Source organism: Serinus canaria, chromosome 3, assembly GCF_022539315.1.
Source record: "Serinus canaria isolate serCan28SL12 chromosome 3, serCan2020, whole genome shotgun sequence".
Taxonomy (NCBI): Eukaryota; Metazoa; Chordata; class Aves; order Passeriformes; family Fringillidae; genus Serinus; species Serinus canaria.
Window position 1 is genome coordinate 43265783 of NC_066316.1, and position 25237 is coordinate 43291019.

At 40.8% G+C, this 25237-nt stretch overlaps 1 protein-coding gene across 1 annotated transcript in view; it reads right to left on the minus strand.

Moving 5' to 3' along the window:
- Positions 1-25237, minus strand: part of PCNX2 (pecanex 2) — a 151410-nt gene that overhangs the window by 1922 nt on the left and 124251 nt on the right. Inside the window, exons 27-33 of the mRNA XM_050972315.1 lie at positions 20784-21017; positions 18523-18626; positions 11000-11144; positions 9741-9971; positions 9118-9392; positions 7944-8131; positions 1941-2389 (exon numbers count right to left, since the gene is read on the minus strand). Coding sequence (XP_050828272.1) covers positions 1941-2389; positions 7944-8131; positions 9118-9392; positions 9741-9971; positions 11000-11144; positions 18523-18626; positions 20784-21017 — 1626 coding nt within the window. The remainder of the gene's footprint in view (positions 1-1940; positions 2390-7943; positions 8132-9117; positions 9393-9740; positions 9972-10999; positions 11145-18522; positions 18627-20783; positions 21018-25237) is intronic.

Here is a 25237-nt window from a genome sequence, read left to right on the forward strand (position 1 = left end):
AGACGGGCACCTGGACTCCGAGCAGGCACTTTGGCCAGGATTCACCTCATCTAAATTTCACCATGTAGTATGGCTGTGTCATTTAGGCTACCAATGGTTGGCAGAGAGATACAAGTCTCCCAGGGGAGAATTTCCTCGTAATAGCTCCAAGGATGAAGTAGATGGAGGCCTCTTCAGTGAAAACAGAAGCCTCAACAGCAACCTGCTGAGGCATCATGCCAAACTTTTAGATAGCCTAAAGTTTGACAAGGTGAATCCTACCATTAGTACTCAGTATCACAGACTGGCTGAGTTCTTGCAAATTAGGCCGTAAACTCCTGAGAGTTGGAATTGTTCCTTCTCATTGGATATATTCAGCTGTATGTGTAGAAATATTAATACTTGTTACTGTAACAAAGCAGGATTGGACCCAGGTGAGTAACATTGAGCTGACTCCTGCTGAAGTTCATGGCAAAACTCTAGAGAACTGTACCACACATGGTATTTTTGGGTTGAGAGCAAAATATGCACAGGCCAAGGAGCTTTTCACAGGTGAGGTTTGGAGAACTCTTTGGAAACTAGGGAAGTTATGCAGAGTTCAGGAGCACAGTAACAGAAAAGTGCTTGGGACTTACATATGCAGTCTTCTCCTGTCACCAGTTTGGTTTCCATTTTGACAGGCCAAATGCAAAAGTCTGTCTAATTATGTTGTCTAATTGCAGCCACCCTTTATTTCTAGTCCATCTCATATTTCTGCTTTCTAGTGCTGAGGTGAATTTTCAAAATTCAGGGCAGCAATGGATAGCAACCAAAATTAAATAAATACGCTTAAATAAACAATAAAACAGTAACTCTACAACATGAATTGAATTTTTCAAGGAAGATAGGAATAAAACTGTGAGTATATTGGGAAGAAGGCTGGGAGTTTTTTGTGTGTAGTGTTTTGCTCTTTGAAAATGCTTTATTACAGGGCATACTGGTTTCCTTTGGTAAATATTTCCTACAGGATTCCTTTGACTAACTTTCAGCAACAAGGTTTCAGGTCTTAGATTGAATTTCTGGTCAGAGAGAGAGACGGAACAAGTGCACTATTCAGGGGAAACCATTCCTTTTCCTACAGATAAAATAATTTTAAGTTTTAGCATTCCTGTTTTTGAGATTCTGTGCTGCCTAGGTGTGTAGATCTGAGCTTCATATTAAGTGCTAGTAAGGTCACCTGACAGGGTAGGTAGACTTAACAATCCTTTTTCCAGCTTGAGCCCAAGGACAGCTGTTACAAGCCTGAGGCCCAAAAAGTGGGAAACTGAAGAGAGCAGACAGCGAGAATGGGGCTTCATAACCTGAAGCTGCAATTGGACAATTAACCCCAATATGTGAATGGACCAAAAACTTATTAAAGTGTGAAACTTTGTGACCAGTCATCCGTTTTGGGTCCCTTCTGGATTCATCTCGAGTGTAGCCCTGGCCAGGCTCTTGTACTGGCCAAGGTGTATCTTTTAAGGCCTTTTAATAAATACCTACTTTATTGTTTTAACTCTGTCTAGTCTCTGTTCGAGGTCAGCCTCTCAAGGCATCACTGCATAGGACTTAAAGCAGGCAAGGAAGGAGCTATTTAGTCTGCTGTTATGGTATTCATCACCTGGGCTGCAGAAACTGGAGACATAAGTCCCTGGTTTGAGTGAAAGGAAAAGCAGCTTTGCTCCAGTTTGTAATTTCAGGTGTATGTACAACAGCCTCCCATTGGTTACTCACAAACAATCTCACAGACACACTAATACTAAACAGTCTCATTGTGATGCAGCAAAATCCCCCAAAAATACCAAAATCCGAACACTAGTTTGGAAAACTGTTCTCTGACCACTGAGAAGGAAGAAAGCCGTGGGGCTGAGGACTGTTAAGAACCAGACAGGCGAGCAGAGTGGGACTTGCACTCAGTAGTGCTGTTTTAGCTGCAGCCTTACCCGAGCTGCCTGGCTTGCTGCTCTGGCAGACGGCCCCATGGCAATGTTCATACTGCTGGATGACTGCGTGTCGCTCGTGTTGCCTCCGTCTGCAGCAGAGAGCCCAGAAATCACCAAAGCACTTGAAAAACTTCTCTTGCCGAACAGCAGGCTGAGAGTTGAGCTGGTGGAGGAGGCCAGGCTGGACCTGAGCATTGCTGCAGCTCGGTCCTGCACAGTCAGCTGGCCAGCAACAGGAACAGCAGGGGACTGAGAAAACACAGATGTTGCAGAGTTGTGGAATGATAGCTGACTACTAGAAAGCCTTTGGGCAATTTCGTGGGCAGATGTCGATGTTTGGATGAAAGGCTGCCGGCTTTCTACAATTGGTCCAGAGTGACTTGAAGCAGGGGGCCTTTGGTTTAAAGCGGTGTGTGCCTGGACAGACTGACTCCTGGGTTTTCGCCTGCCTTCAAAAGAAAGTTAATATATTTAAGTAAGTGGCATTCTGATGAACTCCATGCCATTTACAGTGCCTCATGTGTACATATTACTGTTGGCATATTACCGCTGGTTTTACTAGCATAAGAACTCCAAAAACAGCAAAAGTAATGAACACCTAAACCTATAAATCTTTCTGTGTTTTCCACTACATGTGCTCTAAGCTTTGGTCAAAATAGCTCTAGAGGTTGTGCACTGAGTCAAAAGACAGGGAAATGAGAAGAGACCCCAAGCAAAGCTCTCTATCACAGGCTCACAGCTGCTACGTACAGTTCTGCTACATACAGTTTAATCAGCCCAGTGAATGCCTGAGCATAGTGTTGCTGTAACTCTGCTCCCCTTTGACAACCACACTAATGGAATGTTGAATATCCACCTTAAATGGCTTGGTATAATTAAATGCAACAATAAAACCAAAAACCTCTATGTTAAAACAATGGCACATTTAAAAGAATTATTCCTGCATTTGGGGAGGGAGAATCTGAAAATTCAGCCAAGTGGAAGAATACAGCATTCAAGCCACAAGACAGTTTTTAAGACTAACAGTAAACTCTGAGTTCCAAGAGAGACATTTACAATACACCACAGACTTGAAAAGATGTGAATGCTTTTAGGTAGGATACACTATTAGAGGTCTGAATGAGACCCACATAAGACTCTTGTCCTTTTCTGGGAAGCATCTCTATGCAGCCACCACTGGATACAGGAAGTAGATTAGATAAACTATTCTGACATGCCTAGACAAATCCTTCCTATAGAAATACATTCCCATATTTAACATTTATACCAACACCTTCTGTCATTCAAGCAAAAAATTTCTTATGCTTGTGTATTTGAATAGCCATAGAATGAAAAATCAATCATAAAATCTGGTGGCCAGTGAACCCACCAGAGGCCAGCTTGTACTCAGGCATTTTGCCGTGGGTTGGTGTGTGCCACAGGCCCCAGCACAGTTCACTGTTTCTGTAGACAGGCTCTAACCCAGGCACACACAGCAAATACCCAGTCACAAAAGTGCCTGCTTGTGTTTTTTTGCTCTCCAGGAAACTCCAAACATTAACACAAGCTGGCATTTTGGTTTCCTAGCTGTAGCTGTAGGGTGGGGAGTTGATGCCAGGAAATCTGTTGAGAGCCATCAACACAGAAACAAGTTTTTCTGGCAGGCATTTCCAGGCTGTTGGTAATTTTTTTTCTTTTTGCTTTGGTTTCCCCCAATACCTGAACTCCTCCAAATACTGAAATTTTGCTGGCATAAAGGAATATAAATCTCACACTATCTTCTAAAAACATGACTGCTGAATTCATGCAGGTTCCAGCAATGCAGAATTTCATATCCAAGCCATTTACATCATATGGCTGAAACATGATGTTTTACATTCACAGACCTGCTTTTCAGAGGCTGGCATCATTATCCCCATTTTTCAAATGCTGAAGCAAAGAGAATTTAGGTAGCTCGGCACAGAGTCAGATGAGCAGAGCTGGGCTACAACCTAACTGGAGCTCGCTAAAACCTAGATGGTTTGGCAAGTGTTGGACACTCACACCTCATTTACAATGTATCTTTAGCTCTACTTTCATACTCCAAACTATAAAAAATATAAATTTCGTAAGTAATAAGAGCCCCAATAGCTCTGCTGGAGAATGATGGGACAGACACACTTGGCTCTTGGAAGCTTCTAGACAACGCTCTCAGGCACAGGATGTGATTCTTGGGATGGTCTTTGCAGAGCCAGGAGTTAGACTTCGATGGTCCTTGTAGGACCCCTCCAACTCAGGGTATTCTGTGATTCCATAGCCCCTGTGCACTGCTCTGCCAGTCTCCCGTGTCCTTCACATGCAGTGAGGGGTGCCAGGCCTGGCTGCCATGTCTGCAGCTGTGCGTGCGTTTGGCCTCTGCAGGGATTCAGGTTCTTCTGGGGTTCTGCTTAAGTGCTTTGGTTTCTACATCTGATGGTTATTTCAAGAGGTTGCCTTTCTTAAATAAAAAGAAAGGACTGGAATTAAGAACAGAGGGGCTGTGGTGTATTACTGTGCACCGTGGCTAATGTGGCCAAACATCTGTGATTTAAATTGGGGAGCTGACCCCTGTCCAAAAGTATTCTATATTCATCCCAAATGCAGTGGTTGGAGCATTGGGCAGGAGACGACCCGCATCTACACCTAAAAAACTGTCCCTGAAAACACTTAGAAAAACAAAGGCTGTTCTATAAACAGCATCATGAAATAAGGAAACTATGGGGGAAAACCCCACATGTTTCCAGTGCTCCTGATTTTGGTTGCACTTTTGTCTAGGGCTTTCATTGCATTTTGCAGTTTTGCAGACTCAGTGGTACCGGGCTGCAAAACGCAATATGAAGAAGTTAAATGTGCTAGATGCACAGATTATGATCTAGAAGGCATTGCTATGATTATCTAGTCTGCTGTCCTATATAGCATGGGCAATAAGATTTCCCAGAATTAATTCCTGTGTAGTTTTATTAATGCTACTGTCATTTTAAAAAATGCATCCAGCATCTCCAGTCATGGAGATTCCACAATAACCCTTAGTCTCTTGTTTCACTATTTATTTACTCTCCTAATATTAAAAATATTATTCAAATCTGAATTTGTTTAGTTTTGTTACATCCAAGTCTGCTGAGACCAATGGTCTTTGGTCACCTTTCATGGCCCAGGTAAACACTTACAGACTATGATCGAGGCATCTCCTACAATACCAATTGCTGGAAAGCACTTTATCTTTCAATACAGGATGTATTTCCCAGAATTTTGATCATTTTTTGGCTCTTTTTGAAGTGCTTCGAAACTAAAAATGCCCTTACATTAGGGCACTAGGACTGTACAACAGAACCACAATATTATGATTTTTAACAGGCATAGATAAGTTCTTTTCCAATGCTGTGGTATTGCCTTGATGTCCTGATACTTACTGAAGATCGAACAGAGCTTGTTTTTTAACCAGCTCTCTTAAAACACTTCTTGAATGAGTCATTTGACTTAGCTCAATTAAGCATATAGCTTTGATAGCCACTCCATGTTCTTTGTAGCTGTTAGGATGGAAGAAACTGTTTCATGATCACATCATAGAAATACATTATCAGTGTTTTTTCCCCAAATAAATCAGACATTTATTTTCTCATTTCTACATACTGCATATTGGCAACTCTGCCTTTCTATACAGTGACAGATCAAGACCACTGCTAGGATTTCTGTTGCTTCTAAATACTCTTTAAAAATAAACACCTACAAGCTCACCTTCTTCTTTTTGTCCCTAATGGCCCTAGCCAAAAAATTCTTCTTGTTTCATTCTCTACAGTATCTGAGGAGTGAATATGGATTTCCATTTGCTACCATTTCCTTGGATTTGTTGTGCATGTCTTAACAAAAGCCAGGTTGCTTTTGTTACCTAAGTGTGACTGTCTCTTGATTATGTTCTTCTGGGCACCCAATCAATATGTTCTTTTAAACAACTCACAATTAACATACTTTATTGTATGGTATGCTCAGGATCATTATATCACAATTATGTTTGCTACTCTGATTACTGTTGTGTCAAGTTATGAGTATGCACATGGGGATTCCTCTAACACTAGACACAATTAAAAGCTGCAGTTATTTTTTTCTTTCAATGTGATTTATATTCAGGACAAGATTTATTTCAGTCCTGCCCATTATCTTTAATGATAGGTCAAAATGATCTATCAGGCAACAAACAAGTGTCAAACCCCTCAAGTTCTCTGCTTTAGTTTATACAATAATGCTACAAACTTGTTGAAATGTAGAGTTGATTTGCTTTACATTACAAGTCCTGATCCCACAGTGGTAGATCTCACAGTGACCCACTGGCAAACATAGAATCCTAGAATGGTTTGGGTTGGAAGGGACCTTAGAGCTTCTCTGGTTCCAGCCTCCTTGCTGTGGACAAGGACACCTATTACTAGATTAGGTTGCTCAAAGCCCCATCTAACCCAGCCTTGCATACTTGCAGGAATGGGGCATCTACAATTTCTCTGGGCAACATGATCCAGTGCCTCACTGCCTTACAGTACACATTTTTTTCCTAATATCCAATTAAACCCCTAAACCCTCTTTCAGTTTGAAGCCATTGCCCCTTGTTCACACCATGTTCTTGTAAAAAGTCACTTTCCATCTTGTGAACTTCTTCAGGTACTGGAAAGTCACAATTAGGTCACCTCAAAGCCTTCTCTTCTCCAGATGAACAAACCCAATTCTCTTTGCCTTTCCTCATACATAATCATCTTAGTATCCCTTCCCTGGACCTGCTCCAACGAGTTTATGTCCTTCCTGTGCTGGCACCCCAGAGCCAGATGCAGGATTCCAGGTGGGTCTGGCCAGAGCAGAGCAGAGGGGCAGAATCCCCTCCCTCCCCTGCTGCCCACACTGCTGTGGATGCAGCCCAGGACATGTTTGGTTTCTGGGCTGGGAGTGCCCATGGCTGGGTCATGTCCAGCCTCTCATCCACCAGTACCCCCAAGTCCTTCTCACAGGGCTGCTCTCCACCTTTATTCCCCAGCCTGTGTTGATACCGGGGATTCCCCTGACCCAAGTGTAGCACGTTGCTCTGTTAAACTGCATGAGATTCCCCTGGGCCCACTTCTTGAGCTTGTGCAGGTCCCTCTGGATCTGCACATCCATCCTTCAGCTGTGTCAACTGCACCACTCAGCTCAATGTCATCTGCATATCTGATAAGGGTGCACTCAATCCCTTTGTCTCTGTCATTAATGAAGATATTAAATAACAGTGGTCCCAGTATGGACCCCCAAGGGACACCACTTGTCACTGATGTCCATCAGGACTCTAGGCCTTTGACCACTACCCTCTGGATGTGACTGTCCAAACAATTGCATATCCTTATCCTTATTATTTAACATGCATTTCCAGTGTAAAGGCCACTAGTTCCACCTTGCGAGTATGTCTGAAGCGCTTTTGAATCCATAATTTGAGAAGGGCTCAGCTGTTAGTTGACAGAATGATTGGCAACATTTAATTTTCTCTTGGTAACTGCTATATAGACATAAGAAGCTATTTTCCATTTGTTTGTTCTCCACATGCACTGATGAGCAGCCAAACCAATTCCTCAAATAAATTGCCACGGTTCTTCCAAGATAATTAAGATTTTTGCATGCTTTCTTTCTGCTGTTATAGACAACAATAAGCAGAGGTTCACTGAGGTACAGGCTCCCTGCATGGCATGTGTACACTCCCTCCCATCTGCATTTCTCATTCTGGCATTCTTAGTGGCACCTGCTAGGCCAAAAATTACCCATAATGGACTTTGACAGTGGAACCTTTGGTGAATCACTTTTGTGTTACACCCTCCCAGTAAATACCTGGAACAGTATCGGGAAGCCATCTCCTTCATGTTCTTGGTCATTAGGAGAGACAAACTGCACTCTCTTTCTAAAATTAGTTTTCCACTGCATTTGAGTACTCCCCAAAGGCATCTGCCCATGTGACCCCCCAGAAGAAGACTCCAGAGAAAGGCCAGTAAATTGTGCAAATACCTGCCCGCTGGTGGACCTCTTGAGATGAAGTTTGCAGCTGAGGGGTTCCATCCCTGGTGGGCTGTGAGCTACTGCTCTGGCTTGAATTCCCTGTGGAATTGTTGCTAGATGAAGACCCCCCTGCACTATCCACCTCTTCAACATTCCCTCTCTCGTGGTGAGCTGCTGCATGGCAGTCCTTTCGCATTCTGTTTGCAGGAACACACACAGGGTCAGCCACTTGTTGCACGTGAAAAGTTGTGTCACCAGTGTTAGGTGCCCTCCAAGAGTGTTCTCTCTCACACCACTGCAGGTCTTGTGACATTTTATGAGATGGCAAAGATGAGCTTTCTTGGAACAAAATTGTATATGACACAATCCAATTGTCTATGTTTATTGGCTTTGGAATCCTGAAATACCTTAGGGATCTTTATCTAATGTTACAGTGGTCTCCCAAGATTAACTTCTGCCTGAGATAACCAAGTAGCCAAGAGGAATGGGCTGGAGAGAGCTCAGAGGGATGGGCTGCATAGTGGGAAACTAGCATGTTAAGCCATCAAATATAATATTGACATTTTAACACAGGTCTTGGTATGCAAGCTGGCTCCCATCCTGTCTCCATGGTGCCCTGCCTTTCCTCCCCTGTTGCTACAGGGCAGAGAATGAGGCAAGGGAGCTACTGTTGTGTTAAAAGTGCAAGTAGGAATGGGAGATGCAGTGTCAGGTACTGATCATACATAGCTAGGAGAAATCAGGCAGTTTTGGTGAATAGCAAGTACATTTTTAGGTGTGCTTTGGTCAAGAACAATAATTTGGGGGTGCATGTCTAACTGCCAAAGCTTTGGAGCATAACTCACCAAAATCCACCAGTACATTTACTCATGGTCAGAGTTACAGAAAAGATACCCTTATTTAGATGGCATAAACAGTAAAATTCCATGGAATGAGGGAAGTGTCTGTGGTGCCATGTGATTTGAATGACTCTTGCTGACCAAGTAGAAAGCTTTGTCATGAACGAGTTAATGGATTTTCTTTCTGTTCTATTTGCAGCACTATTTTGTTATATTCTGTTATTACTTGCAGTTAATTTTTTTACTCATAGATAACAATACAGAATTACTCTCTTTTAACAGAAAATACAGTGAAACTGAGACTGCAGAGTTTCTTATCAGCATAGCCAAAATTTAACACCTACCTTAACCACTTGGATTTGAACCACTTTTTAATGTTGTCCAAACTGACAGGTCCCCCCCAAATGTTCCTCAGTTGGCTGTGTGTCCCAAGGTACGAGGTGGTTAAGGGGGAAACATACATTGGATATCCCAGTGGCTGATCACATGAAGAATTAATTAAGTTCCGCAACACCTGCTTATTGTTCTGGATGCTTCCTCTCTCCGGGTTACGATTGCGTAAGAAAATCAGTTCCTGCTGCTGGCCAGCCCAAAGCCCTCTGACACACTCCTTGTTGACCTGCAGGGGGGTTAAAACATGCAGATCATGCGAAAACATTTGCTACTCAAGATGCAGAACTACAGGATCTAAGTAGAACAGCAGTGGCTGAGTGTGCAAACACATTGTGTTTTTGCACCAACAGCTTTTTATGAACTTTTGCAGCTACTCCCTGGTAAAGCCTGGAATGTTATTTCAGAGACACAAACGCAGGTGGCAAAATGGAAGTCAATTGAAGAGAGCTCTTTTGGCCTCCAGTCCCTACTTTAAAAACAATTATTAACTTCTCCTTTCAGCCACATTACTCAGCAATAGTGCTAGTTACCACAGTCCTAAATTACTGCAATATTAGAAAGATGGCATATGTACCTTGATCACCTTGAAGCTCAGGTAGCTTTTGTGGAGCATGATAACTTTATATTCATCTGCTCCTTCATCTACCACGTGTCTGAGAGTCAGCAGCTCCTCCCGGTTGGACAGGACTGCGCTGCGCCAGGCCGGGTCCCCTTCGTGACAAATCACAACCTTTTCTTCAAAGGATTGGATGGCTTCGTACAAAACTGCTGGGTCCTCATACTCATCTGGGCACGTGAACTGGTCCTGCTCGTACAGGAAAAAGTATTGAACAGGTCAGATACATTGGTGAGAACACAAAAATTATTGACAGTAAATAAAATACTGGCTCCCAAACAGTTGCCAGCTGTCACTCCCCTCCAAGTGACTTGACACTTGCTAAAGAATGTCTTTTGGGAGGTTCATTTAACAGTGAGATAGAAAGGTACAATTTTGGTTTTATTGTAACCTGTTCTGATCCCATGACTACACTGGACAAAGGCACTTGGAGAATACCAGCTTATTCTTTTTATTCTTTTTTTTTTTTTTTAATGGAGTGTGAAACTATGGAGGCAGAGCTTTTGGGTAAGTTGGAGACAGATTTTGCTAGGACAGTCCACAGTTCTTGTGGAAATTCTTATTTTTATTCACAAAACACCACCCAAAATAGCACAGACTGGGAATCCATCAGCAAATACCACAATACTGAAATTTCATCCAGCAGCACCACGGCCAGCGATAACATCATAAAATTATTGTGTCAAAGAAGCAGATACAAATTCACAGCAGTTCAGTAAGTAACAATCCAGAACAATTATAAATATCACTAATGATAAAAGCATATGATACTAAATCATAATGTGCCAGAATAGGAACAAAATCAACTCCAAGCTATACAGAGCCTGACCTGAAATTAGCAGTGAAATCAGCATGATCAATGGATTTCCCTTCAATCTAGAAACCACCTTTATATTATCCAAACAAGTAGCATATGACAAGATTTTCTGCTTTCTTTTGATGAAAAATGCAGGGTCAAGCTCTGCAAAGTGCTTTCAAATGGGCAGCTAGGGGGGTTCAGAAAAGAACATCAAGTGAATGCAAAATAAATAAATGCCAAACTCTTCCATATTGGTGAAGGATGTTTCTAAGAATAAAGTGGTAAGTACTCAATTTCCCTCTTTTTTTTTCTTTTTTTTTTCCCCTCCTTTGGACAATTGCTGAGGTATCCTGCATTTTCTTGAGAAAACTGACACAATAGTAAATGTCAAAAATAAATACATATATAAATACCCTACCTGATGCAGCTTCAGAGACATTCGGATTGCTGGGGCAACAACCTTATGCAGCAGATCCATGTCAGCAAAGACCCACTCATCTTTGGCTGCTATCCGGAAGTCTCCTTTAAACAGCGCATGGAGCCCATAAAGAAAAGAGTCCAGGCTGTAAGAGAAAGGCAGCAGTCATTCCCAGAAGTCATTCCCATCTCTCCAAGCCAGATCTGTCATTCACCAGCCTCCTGCTGACCTGTGCAGTGGCCAGTGACCCTCTGGCCCAAGGTGAGTGCCTGCAGGGGTCACATCACGTTTCTTTGGCAAAAAATCCCATTCCTTGGGAAAGGCAGTTTTCCTTCTGTGTGCTCTGTAAATGACTGGCCATGAGATGGATGGAATGAAGGATGTCCTCAGGATGGGTGACTGAGTCACAGGGTGTCTCAGGGCACTGCTCCTCTGCTGCTGTGCCAAAGAGACCAGGTCAGAGTGCCAGCTGCACTCCCTGTGCAGCCAGCAGAAGCTGCTTCCTTATTTGAAAGTTTATTGATAGTACTGTTAGCACTTCTCCTTGTGAGTGAAAAATAATAATAGAAAAAAATACTTTCAGGAAATCTAAGACCTTTCTCACTACATTCAAACCTAAATGTGAACATTAAAGCAGATGTACTGAGAATACTAAATTTCAGAACTGTTCAGCAAACCAGGTGAGAGCAGGAATTAACCAACAGGTGCTTCCTACTCAAACAGTGAGCCCTAAAGCAAATACACACTGGGTTTCTTTTTTGTAATGTAGGAAACCAGATGTAGGCAGTTCTGCCTGGCCTTGCATGATGGCTTGCTTGGAGCTGAGATACAAGCACAAGGTAAAGGCTACAAAATCAGGTAGTTGTTAGAAGATGGTTGTGCAAGGGCTTTGTGAAGGGAAACCATCAGTCTTCAGCTCTGATCTGTGCCCTGAATTAGAAGATTCCCATGCCACTGTCACTTGTATAATGCTTGTAGGTTACTGGTGTCCCAATGTTGCTCTGAAGAAGTGATCTCAAAATTGAGGAAAACAGAACCATCTGTTAAAAACAGGCATATCTTGCAAACCCACAGGATATGGTTTCATCTACCTGCTAAGATTTCACTCACTTCTACAACAGTTGATCTTCTAGATTGTAAAGACTCTGGGGAAAAGCTGTATTAAGATGTTAGTAGTTTTCATTACTGCTCAGCCTTTCTCTAGAGGACACAATCTTTCCACATAATTGAGCTTTCCTAATTATTTTATAAAAAAAGAAAGAAAATATTTTCAATAGATTCTCTTCTCAGAGAGAGGAAGAAGAGACTGGGAGAATGCTTGGCCAGCTTCAGCTGAAATGCATTTTAATTTTGCTCTTGGTGGGTAGCATGTCTTAGAAATTAAAGTGGAAATACATATGTTGTTACTAGAGAAACAACTGGATACTGATTTTCTCCATGAAAGGATCATGTAATACAAATCAACTAAGCCGTGGGACCAAAACTAGCCAGAAAGGCAGGGCTGCTGTCACTGCTGGGAACATAAGGAGTACAGAGAAACTTTTATGAATTCTTAACTGATTTGCATTTATTAGTACTAAGTTATGCATTAAAACATGCCTGTGTGAGACAGGCACACTCTGATCTTCAAAACATTCAAGCATTGATTTCAGTGGGAGTTATTATGTGTCCTTAAGGACTGAGTCCTGGTCCCCACTGACCTTCAATCCATCATCCCCACAGTTCAGAGAATGATAATATACTCAAACCCTGCTTAACAGCTAGGAAAGCCCCAGAATGAGCCAGCTGGGAGGGTGGGGGGAGAATGATGACTGCAGCCAGCATGGTGAAATATGTGACTATTGCCCCCTTTGAAAAGACTACGCATCAGGAAGGCTCCTTTCACTTGCCCACCCACCAGAAAACATCAGCATACACAGCTGAATCCTTTTCTGGAAAAAAAACTTTCTGTACCTAAATATTCTTCCCAGGATGAAATTTAAAAGCTACCTTGAACTCTGCATTTAATGATGATCTGTAGCATAGTTTCTCCCCACATAACACCCCCTGTATTTGCTCTGAAAAGTTGGCTGGGATGAAGGGAGGAGTAGGCAGGAGAGAGAACTGGCTTTTACATCTTGAGAGGGTCTCAGAGTCAAATCTGAACACCAGAGCAGACACAAAGCTAGCATCCACATCCAAGTGCCCTACAGGCATCAGCACCAGCCAAACAGGCTGCTGTGAAGAGCAGGATGTGCTGAAGGCATGGCCAGGACTAGGACAGCCATGCAAACTGCAGCCCAGCATCAGCAGAGGGAGCAGGGGGAAGCAAGTACAGCTCTCCCTGGGCTTAGGGGAGGCTCATTCATTTGTCATCCCTCTGCATAATAAGTTCTCTAAATCAGGGGATTTTTAAGAACAAACATGACTGCTACAAGGAGCAAATCAGTGGTGGCAGTAGTTGTGAGAGGCTGAGAGTCAATTATTTTATGAATTGTATTTTCCACCAGAACGGTCTGGAGGAGATTGCTGTATTCACAAAACCATGGGCATCTTTTATTCTCCTGACAATTGTAATGAGGCTTTTGGGCACATTCTGCCTATAATGTGACACTATCTCGAGCCATTACTTCTGTAACATGCAGCCTCCTTAATCCATATAAGATACAGCTCTCGTTATTCTTCCCATTGTTATGCTCTCTCCTGAAGACACTAATGAGATTATTACGAAGCTGTAAAAGTCAGCCACTTTGATCTCAGGCCTGACTCTCAACCACTTTGATCTCAGGCCTCACTCAAGGTTGTTGCTGTTTTCTTGGCCCACTTTTAACATACCTCAATTAGTAATCTGCTGTAGTTACAGGCTGGTTCAAAATATTTTAAAAACAAGTTAAGGTAAAATTACATGTCAAAGAAACAACGTTAATCTGTAAGAGACATAACTATGGTATCTGGCAACATTTCCAACCCTCTGAGCTAACAACCTGAAAAGCTGCTGCCACAACTGCAAGCTATCTTAGAACAAGGCTGGTAGGTGTGTGGGAACTGTCAGCCCCTTGAAGGTGCAGAAAAGAGGAGATTAAGTAGCACCACATACACCAGAGGGAGGGCAACAGTGCCAAAGCAAATACTCCCTCCTACTGCATTCCTCATGCTGCTCCAACAGCTGAAACTAAAAGCATTTAGTGCCAGCCTGAAAACAGTATGGATGCAGACTAATGAGCTGGTGAATATCTCAGTGTGTATTTTGTACCTGCAGACCTTCTCCAGTGTTAACTGTAGGTTTATTTAAGGAATAAAGGGACAGGCATGTCTGTGAGCTAGTCATGACCTGAATGTCATAGTTCACCTGAAATATTTTCAGTGGTAGCCCCTCTAATTGGATATTTTAGATGACAGTGGTTGTGAGCTAAGAGTTAAACTTTTCTGCCCTGCTCAGCTCTGGCAGACATCAAGCTGCACTGTCTGTTGAACTCCCACCAGCAGTGCAGCTCCAGCAGCAGCCCTGTGGTGCCATGTCCCGTGCCCTCTGTGACTTCCCCTTCCCCCAGATGCTGGGCAGTGCAGTGGGGTGACCAGGTAGGACAAGGCAAGTGTGGCCAGCTTCTTCCCTGGCTTTCAAAGTGAGCAGCAGCTCGTCCAGGCAGAGGCATTCCTTGGAATGACCCTTTGTCCAAACTGAGCTTGGGGAACCTGAGCAGCCACTCTTGGTAGTATTGGAAGTATCTGATGAGACATGCTTTACTGAGACATTTTTGTATTTTTCCAAATTTGAAATTTTTAGTAAATATTTCTTTACTAGTAGCTTTAGTGGCTGAATAAAATTATTCTGTAATTTTTTAACAAATACACAACTAAACATATCACCCACATTTGAATAAGTTAATGGTAATGTCATGTCATTCTTCAAATTGCATTTTGTGCAGGATGCCTCCTAATGACAGTTTAAAAGAGCAAGTGATTTGCATTGCAATGTTCTGCCTCCTTAATGAATGCACTTATTATGTAATCTAGTGTTAATGTTGGGTTTCTACTGACATTTACATGAACAGGTACAGTGAATAATTATTTACATACATTATATAAGAGCATTTAAAATCTTGGTTTACACAGTGACATTTGCTGATTAACAGATTAGACAAAATCATGTGTAAATGAGTGCAAATTGATAGTTTGCATACACAATGTAAACTTGACTCTCAACTCTGTAGCCCACGGTAACATTACCTTTGCTCCACTGCACAGCAGTTGGGTGACTGTCACTCACTCCTCCAAGACACAGCAAGGACTAGATTTAGTCCAGAGAAAGTTTCCAATACCTGCATAGTCACCCCTGAGAACGAAACATGAACTGCAGAGCACAGCAGATTCTTGGCTGGTTTGCTTCCTCTGAACATCTGAAACGCTTCATACAGTGAGAAGAGTTCAATGCCTACCTGGCCCTTACACCTCAAACCCACCCCCAAAGCTCCAGAAATGCTGTACACAAGATGCTCCTCAGAGAGAATTAATAGAATTAATTTATCTTTTATCCCAAGATAAATTCTCAGGACTTACCAAAGTAACCTAAATCTGTATTTTTGTAATCCAGCATTTGAGCATGACAAAACGTGTTAGGAGCCCGGACCTCTGACAAAATGAGCCACACCCCAACAGCCAGAGTCATGGAATAGCCTGGGTTAGGAGGGACCTTAAAGATCATCTAGTTCCAACCTCATGCATGTGGTACATCTCCCTCTCATGCACACATCTGGCTGTGGGGCTGCCTGCTCCAATCATTCCTAAGAAAACTAAAACCCTCTTCAGCACCAGTAGGCTCTGAAAGGTCCCCAAAATATCATGGCACCTTTTCAAAGAAAGGATTGTGAAGCATCACTCAAGGAAACGTTCCTCTGGCTTCTGAGGACCTTAAGTAACCTCTGCCCCACGTGACTGAATGCAGACCTGCAGCAGTCTGAGAGCTGGGGGCAAGGACCAGCAGAACACTGGAGATTGCCCTTGGTGAGAGCTGCTGTGCTCTGCCAAACACAGAGGGAGGAGTGCCTAAAGACAATTCTCACGAGCATGTCCTGGCCTCATCAGCATTGCACACATTGGACAAAGTCTCCTTCCCCTGGCATGCTTGCTGTATAATGATATTCCTATTGGAGTCTCACTGACTGACTGCTAATTTGTGCTTAAACAAGTTGTGCAGATCTGTCTGAAGCAATGAACAACGGAAGTAGGGTGCCCTTCATGCTCAAGTGAATGTGTTTGGGGGATTTCTGTTGATAAAGGTCTTGATGTCAGGGGGGTAAGGTATCCACCTCCCTACTTAGTTAATAATTTCTACTAACTTGGTTTTGTCAGTGAATATATACATTCTGAAAGACAAGAAGAAATGTATTTTACCAAGCTAAAGTCGTGTTTTGTAGCTGCAGCAATTTATAACTTCAACTGTGCTACTCGGATTCCTTTTCTATTTGTCCAGATCCTTCTGACAGTGGAAATGCATTAAAGGCAATTGAGCCAGGTGGGAAAGTGACACAGTTTTTCCACAGTGAAACTTTTCCAGGGAAAGCTTTTGTGAAATAGCATTGGAAAAGATACCGACAGAAGCTTCCACTTAGTCCCTTTCATGTCACAAAATACATTTTAAAAATACAATTATTTGATACTGCCCTGGAGCACTTGCTTAATAAAAAGAAAACCAGGGCTTAATTGAAGATTATATAGAACAGATTAAAAAAAGGGACAGAGCTGTGCACCTCAGATGACTACCCCAGTTTTTGCCTTTCTGCAGACCTTCCCTCCCTAAGAAAAGTATTTTTAAATATGGAGAGTCCACTTATCAAAAGAGAGGAAGTAATCCAGTTCATTGGTATTTGTCAGATTTTGAAAAGACATGGTATAGCTGACTCCTGAAATTATTATTAAAATCTTTACAGAACACTATACAAATAATTATCCTCAATATTCATACTTTCCATGTTAAGCTTTGGAAAGTCTCTGATAATATTATCCCTTTGTATTAGCTACTAACCATGTAAGCCAGTACAAATAGGGGACATTGTTATTGTATCTGTACTAGAGCCAAAGCATTGTAATGAAGATTTTAAGATCCTGTGGAAAGTATGTGCAATGTGATGACAGTTTTAGGAACCTTTTGTGTTATTTTCAGACGAATTCCTAATATCACTGTGACCTATCTATTGCAGGCACAGATCAAAAATCACTTTAGTCTTTTATCAAACAAATATAATAAATGCACATAAACTTTCCCATCATGTCCCCAAACTCTAAAATTTGGATCATCAAAAAACCAGGACAATTTAAAAAATACCAATTACTTACCTAACATCACACTAATTTGAGTGAATAGAAATGAAGGGAGAAGAAATGGTGCCCAGAAGAAAACTACTACAGGAAAGGAATGTGCAAAGACTAGTAGAAAATAGATGACAAAAGCAACTTTAGAAAGCAGAAATCAGCAGCACAACAAGAAATAAGCCACGTGAGCCACAAACATTTTGCATGGAAGACATAAAGCAAAATGTTATAAACGTCTCAACAGATAACAAAGCTAGAATGAATATTTAAATAGACTGCTTTAACAAAATGCCTTCAAAATCACACATGCTGTCTCTGCTTGCTTGTTAGTAAGAAAAATCCTCTCTAAGGAGCATGTTGATAGAGGTCTAGGTAGCTTTGCTCACCATTCTGTGCCCACACAGCAAGGTCACTTAGAAGCTGAATAAATACAGCTTCTCCATTGTTACTAAGCTCCTGTGCACACAGAGGGTTCAAATAAACCTAATAAACCCCTAAATTATGTGGGAAGTTAAAGTCCATTAAAAAATTCATTATTTCATTAATAAAATGCCTCATCTATAGCACAGTGTAAATTATACTGTATAAAACCCAAATAACTCAGAACTCCCAGTGAAAATGGAAGAATCCCTAACGAAAATATAAGATGAAGAGCATATTTAGAAACAATCTCAATTGAAGCATATTTTAATTAACCAGATTTCCTAGGAAGAAGTGTTTAGAATGAATGAACAAAAGAGCTAGGTAGACTGAGAAAAGACAAAGCTGCAGCCTCAGGAAATGAGAGGTTCTCCCCCTCCTTAGCTGCCAGAATGAAGTGGCACAATGAACAGGAATAGACCCCTGAGGAATGCAGAGGAGAACCCTCATACATTTATTATTATTTAGCTAACTACAACTCAGATGACAGCAGTTTCTTTCCATTCTGTAGATTTCTTCCTTCTACTGGAAGGCCAGAGGAAGGACAGCATTCCAGTAGCCAGGCATGAGTGAACACAAGCAAAAACCATTGGTACCCATTCTTTCAATCAAAAATTCTGCTCTGCCCTCCAAAATAAAGACTGGTGTTAGTTACTTAGCCAACCACAAAGAAAAAGATGACCAGGAATGACAGAAAACATTTTATGGAGGAATGAGATTTTACCTTGATTCAATCTTCTCTAGAGATCCCACATTGCGAAAAAAGACAACATGTCTTTGTTTTAACACGAGGAAAAAGGGATTCCTAAGATTACCTGATGGCCATATTGTGAGATGCAGTTCCCAAAGCTCTCCGACCCAGAATACACAAGGCAAAGGAAAGCGTCACTAGAGGAGAATCCTCATCGCTGTCCAGGTGCTGCAAAGTTTGAAGATTAGCACGTTACTCTTAAGTGCAAACATCACATTTAAAAGCACCACAAATAGTGACATTCGTAACATTTGCATGTAGCTGGACCTGCACACCAAAACATTCTTTGCAATTAAACAGACCAAGAAGGAAGATCATCACCATCAGAGGATTTTTGCAAAATGCAAGCTTGTTTTGCCCGCTGGCTGGAAACAGAACTTTCCATTGTCAGGTAGTGAGATCCCAAGGGAAAGGAGCTTTGGTGGCAGTGATGTTTTATTGTACGGTTTTTGTTTTTGTTTCCACTCCTCCCAGATCTGAGATTCTAAACTGGAGGAGGTTCCTTGTTGTTGGGAGACACTGCAATTGGAGACAGCCAAAACCTTTTTTGTGGACCACAGTTCCTATGAAACCTTACCACAGATTTCACAAGTACAATATCTTTGGAAAAGTTCAGATGCACACACTTTCAGTGAATAACACTTTCAGTGAATAATATCTAAATGGTTGATGACACTGACTGCCCATTTTAACAAGCACTCAGAATATTGCATTTATGTTTACTAGCTCAGGAGAGGTCTTTTAATGAAATTTTCACAAAGAAAACTTTGCTACCAAGCAGGAGGAAAAAACTGGAACAACGCCTCATGCATGTTAATCTTCAGGAGGATACATATTATTGTTTCAGTCCATGCAATGAGTGATTTCTTAGAGCTTTCTTTGACTCTAAAACTGAAGCTAATTATAATGGAGAATGTAGCTCCTTCTACAAAATATATTGATTTTCTGGGTTATGTGTACAGTGAACTTGGGTTTTTTTATCCCACCTCCTACATGAAATGTGCTTCTCTACAGTCAGTGAATTAGAAAACAAAGGTAAAACATGTAACAAAAAGATACGTGTGTGTGTGTGTGGCACCAGTGCAGGCATTAATCTGCCTTTTGAAGTCTAACTTGTTTCAAGTCTATTGACATCCCTAAATCTATTATTGAATTTGAAAACCTAAGGCAGAGCACAAGTGGAAAGGCATCAATTAACAGTGGCTTTCCCCACACCGTGCAATTCTTTGTGTGTCAGAACTTGGGAGCCAAGACATGGAGAAGAGAAAGAAGTGAAGTATTCCTAGTAGGAGGAGATGGTGTTTTGGAAATGTCTCAGAAGACAATTCAACGAAAACATTATCAATATAATGATATGCAGGGGAACTGGTGGAATAGTACTCAGCATCAGAGTCATGAGAAGGAACCAAAGTGGGCCAGAAATATTTGGTGATGTTTCAAGAGAGGTTCAGTGATGTCACACCAGCTAAGGTCAGTAACGGGATGTGCATTCTGTGATCCTGAGTTGAAAAATGCACAAATACAGCACATCATGGCCAGGAAAGAGACACTTCTCCACTTTTGTCGCTATCAGCAATAATCAGAAAATTAGATGGAGACAATATGCTCGTTTGAAACTGTACTCTCCCTCTGGGCTATTCCGAGTATTCCATGGAAATACAGCAGTGCATTTCTGACAAACAACTGCTGACCATCAGTAATCTTAGTGGCTCAGAGCATGCAAATGCACAGCTGCACATCTGCCCTTGACCTTCCAGAGCTGCAGTGGTTGCACACGGTTCTGTGGCGTGGTTCACGTTAGAGTCACGAGCTGTCAGAGGGAACCTGTGCCAGCAGGGAGTGTGCCATGCACTCCCTTACCATCCTGCAACTGTACACAAATTCCTGAAAGGGATGCACAGGCCTCACAGACATTTGGCAAATGTACCAATCACTGGCAACACTGAAGGAACTAGTGACATTCTCCAAGTGGAGCCTGCTCTAGCAGTAGTTCTGCGAGCACTTGATACATCTGTCCTTTCTAGAGCTGACAAAATTAACATTATTGGAAATTTGCACAGAAAATAAATGGTTCTGTATTCAAAGACTGATGCTCCTTAAGACTCCAGTTTTTGCACACAGGTAGTTTCAAAAATACGTTTTTTCCATTCCACAAAACCTGTTTTCCTTTTACATTAAAACTAAAAGCTTATATGAAATAAAATTTATTCTACTAATCCTGAGCAAGTAAAAGAGTAGCCACGCAGCATTTCACTCATATCCCAAGAACTAAAACTAATACTACTAAAAAAAAAAAAAAAAAAAAAAAAAAAAATTGGCACATACCTCCACCCTTTTCCTGGCACAGAACTGAATCCAGTCCAGATAAACACTGCAGAAGCTAGCCCTTGTTATTCCCTGGAGACACGGAACATAATCTTCATCTATGTTAACGTTAAACATGGCAAGGTCACGCTCAATATAATGCCACTTTGCATAAGGCTGCAGAATCTTCTGGATGGATTCATCTTTTATCCACTCCAGGATTTTGGGAGAACTTGCTGTAAAGTATATTATACTCTGTTGGCAAAATGTGCAAATGTTAGTCACTCTGATTAAAGCAGACATATTTTACACAGAAGAGAGTAAGCCAAATAGGACTCTGATAAGAACTGTAATAGAATATCTATTTCTTACATTTTACTCCTTAGCATCATTATTGCTTCACAAAGTGTTCAAGTTAAAAAGATGACAATAATTGATATTGATAGCAGACAACAGAAAAAGAATCAGTATTTTTAATATCCTTCTGCCTTCCAGGAAAATCCATACAATGCCAGGAATAGAGAGTTCCAGCATTCAAACATGTCAGTATTAGTGGGGTTCTAGAGTCTATCACTGAGAAGGTGATATCAATAACAGCTTAGGCATGTTCTGAAAAAACAGCAGTAGATGGTCCCATCCTCAAAACAGGGCACTTTTTTTCCTCAGCAAACTTATTGTTTTCTGGGCATGATGCTTTCCTAATTCTTTACTAGCCACAAAGATGAGATGTGACAGATGTGTATAACACAAGTTTTTAATTGTCAATGCAGCAGGTAAAGAATAATAGATTTTTTTTTTACGTGTTGGGTTAAAAAGCTGATAACTGATGTAACTGAGTTTTCTTTTAAAGCACTGAAGGGGGAGGAGCATTCAGCAGGGGCTCTTTAACCAAATACATAACTGTTAGAAAGCAGCAACACACCTATCTCATATCTGTCCCTGAGTTTCTAAGTTTTTCTAACCACTCTGTCTGGACACATTAAAATAATAATAAATAAAAAAGTAAATAAATAAAAAAAATTCTATACAAACACAACTTAGGGCATATTTTCAAAAGAATATGAAACTTAACAAGTTCTAGTGTGTTCTATCAGCAGAAAAGTCCCATTATAATGTTTTATAATATTAATTTAGAGTTAGATACCAAAGCAAATGAGGAGCAAGTATACATGGCTGAAGATGATGTAGTTCTACTTTACCCAGTCAATGGAAAGAGTACTAAGCAAATAAATGCATAAAATTAATATATGATGGATTACAGAGGACAGAAGCACTAGCAGACCTTTGAAAAACCCCAGATGCTCTCCAAAGTTTATTTTTCATACAAAAGTAAGAGGAGAATCCAGCTTCAGAGGAAAATGACAAGTCAGATAGATACATACAGGATGGACCCTTAATTTCTTGGCATGTGGAGAACAATACACTCCTTAAAAAAGATTCATGCAGAAACAATAGGAGCTGAAAACACAGCACTCAGCGAATGCACAGACTTCTTGAATACTAAAAGATGTTTAAATAAGAATATATTGAGAAGAGATGGAAGAGGCACAAGGGAAAAATATCACAGTAGCTGGGCAGGAAATTATTTCAAAATATATGCAGAAGGGCTATAGGAGCTGACCCATTTTATTTGTGGGGAATAAAAATCCTTCCATAATAAGAAATGTATGCATATCTAGGCTGTCAGTGAAGCTGCAAATGAAATAAATATCATTTAGGAATAAGATTCTCAGTGTAACTCCTTGTTTAAAAGACCAATATAGTAATTATTCTTGAAGGATAGAAGAACTAAAACAAAGCATACATTCTCTTTGTTGATTTTTGAGATGGAGTTTGCTTTTTTTATTATCCTCATCTGTGTTTACAAAAAAGCTGATTCAGCTGGGAAAAAAATCAGACTTGTAATCAGACTCAGAAACAACAAAATCTTCTGTCACCTAATTAAATTCTGCTCTTGGTAACTCTTACAAGATATGTTTTATGCACAAGTACATCCTCAGCTATATGGCATTTCTGAAACAATATGGTAAATATTTACAACATTGTAAGCTACAGAGAATAAACCAGAAACACTCCAAATGCTCAATGCAATGGAAGTGCAGTTCCTGCAGAAACTCCAGCCTAAGTGGTTTCTGAGTTTGTGTTTTATGTGACCTGAACACTGCCTTATCTATAGTTCTTCTTACAATTACTTTCACTGTGTTAAAAAGAAAGTGTGAAGGACTTTGAGAATCAGTTCACAGTGAAACTGCACAGGGTCTTGATCTACATTCCCCCAGAAGAAAGAGCTGGGGAAGGAATGAATTCTCACCTCTGTGTTTGATACTGTTTATTTGGAAGCAAGCATTAAACAAACAGGAAAAAAGTTGATCTAATACATGTTATAATCTTTGCACTTTCCAAGGCTGTATTAAAGATTTTACCAAATCCTTTTAAAGCCCCTGTTTATGGAAAAAGCTAATTACTTTAAAAATACCAGGAGAAAATATGCAGGTAACTTTCTTTTGGGAAGTGACATTCGAGAGAAGGGATTTCCTGTGTGCACCCTCCCTTCACTAAAGGGAGCCCCAGCCCAGGCTAATACTGAAGGAGCCAACAGGTTATTATTATCTTCTGTTTGTCCTTCCCTAAAAGGAGGAGTAGAGATTGACAGCCTGAGATTGAAGACTGACCTTTTTGAGAATGAAGCTCTGTCAGTGCCATATAATAATACTGGCTCAACTTAACCCAACAAGAAGAGATTTGATTTTCATGCTTTCAGAGCCACCAGTAGTGCACATGAACTCTGCACAGAGCAGAGATGGAGCCACAGCACATCTGAGTGACATGGAGAGCATTTAACCCACTCCCTTCTACTCAAAACAGGATCAACTAACCACACCTCTCTCACATGGGATAGAAGTCTGTCTAAGCCCTCTTACCTATGTCAGCTGCTTCTCAGGTGTGTCCAGAACCAGAAGCTCTAAACTACCTTTCAGTTAAGTTTTTACATCCCATGTGGTGAACTTCACACTTCCCACAAATCCTCCATATATTGGAGGATTTTAAGGCACAAAACCAGTTCTAGTATGTGGTGGTGTCCACAGTGGTCCCAGGACAAGGGAAGAGATGAGAATCTTGACTCCATGTTTCAGAAGGCTGATTTATTATTTTATCATATTTATTATATTAAAAGAAAATTATATACTAAAACTATACTAAAAAAATAGAAGAAAGGATTTCATCAGAGGGCTAGCAAGGAATAGAAAAGAATGGAATGATAATGAAATCTTGTGACTGACCAGAGAGTCTGAGACAATAGGACTGTAATTGGCCATTAATTAAAAACAACCACATGAGACCAATCACAGATCCACTTGTTGCATTCCACAGCAGCAGATAATCATTGCTTACGTTTTGTTTCTGAGGCCTCTCAGCCTCTCAGGAGAAAAATCCTAGCAGAAGGATTTTTCATAAAATATGTCTGTGACACCACAATAAAAAGCAAAATTATTCAATGCTTTAAACTAATAAAATGCTGATTTGATTGCAGCTCAGACTAGGATTTTTTCAATCTCATTCCCCATCAAAAGCTGAGTCATTTGCCAGCTTGCACCAGTTTATGTTCCAGTTATTCAGGTTACCTTCTAAAGTAAAGCAAACCAATTGTAGCAATATACTCATTAAAGAAGAGTTGGTTTTTTATTTTGTTTTAAGCTTAGTTACATCTCTTTAAAACAATTTATAGCCACAAACACCACTTCTAAAATGAAAAAATCATGCTCACATGCAGTTTTATTTCTAAATAGTTTATTAAACAAAGCAGGTTGGTTACCAGGCTGTACTGCCTGCAAAATTATTTATGAAATCCCAGAAGTAATCAACTGTATGATCAAAGCAGCTTTGTAAAGCAATGAGCTTGTTTTAACTACACTGGTTCATTTGCAAAAAATGGTGATTAACTTATTTACAAGAGGTCTCTCTCTGAAGCTGACAGATTTTTACAATTGTGGAGATGTAAGTAAAAAGGAGTTGTCAAGGGTGGTTTGGAGCTTTAGCAATTGGCTTCATGGCAGTACCAGTGGCACAGCAAGCAGCACTTGGCTCTTGCTGCTTCAATAGAAGACTATAAAGCCCAACAAATTCTTCATTTGCTGGATTGGGAATTGTTGTGGCAGAGGATGAAGATGTCTTGCTAGACTGTAAGGTTCAATTATTTTGACAAATTAGTATCTGTGTGGTTATTGTGATCTTAATAACAATGCAATAATAGAAGTGGTGTAAATGAACTGATGTGTAATCAGTGTAATAAACCAACGTCAAATGTGTTGTGATATATATGTAAAACAGAAGGTGAGGAGGGGCTTTGCACTACTAAAAAAGTACATTTGAGAAACAGCTCTTCAGAAGTTTCCCAAGAACCTTATGCTTGTTAACACCTTTCTTTCCTTTTATTTTCCAGGGGAAAAAAAAAGGGAACAGTGGAAAGGCCAAGG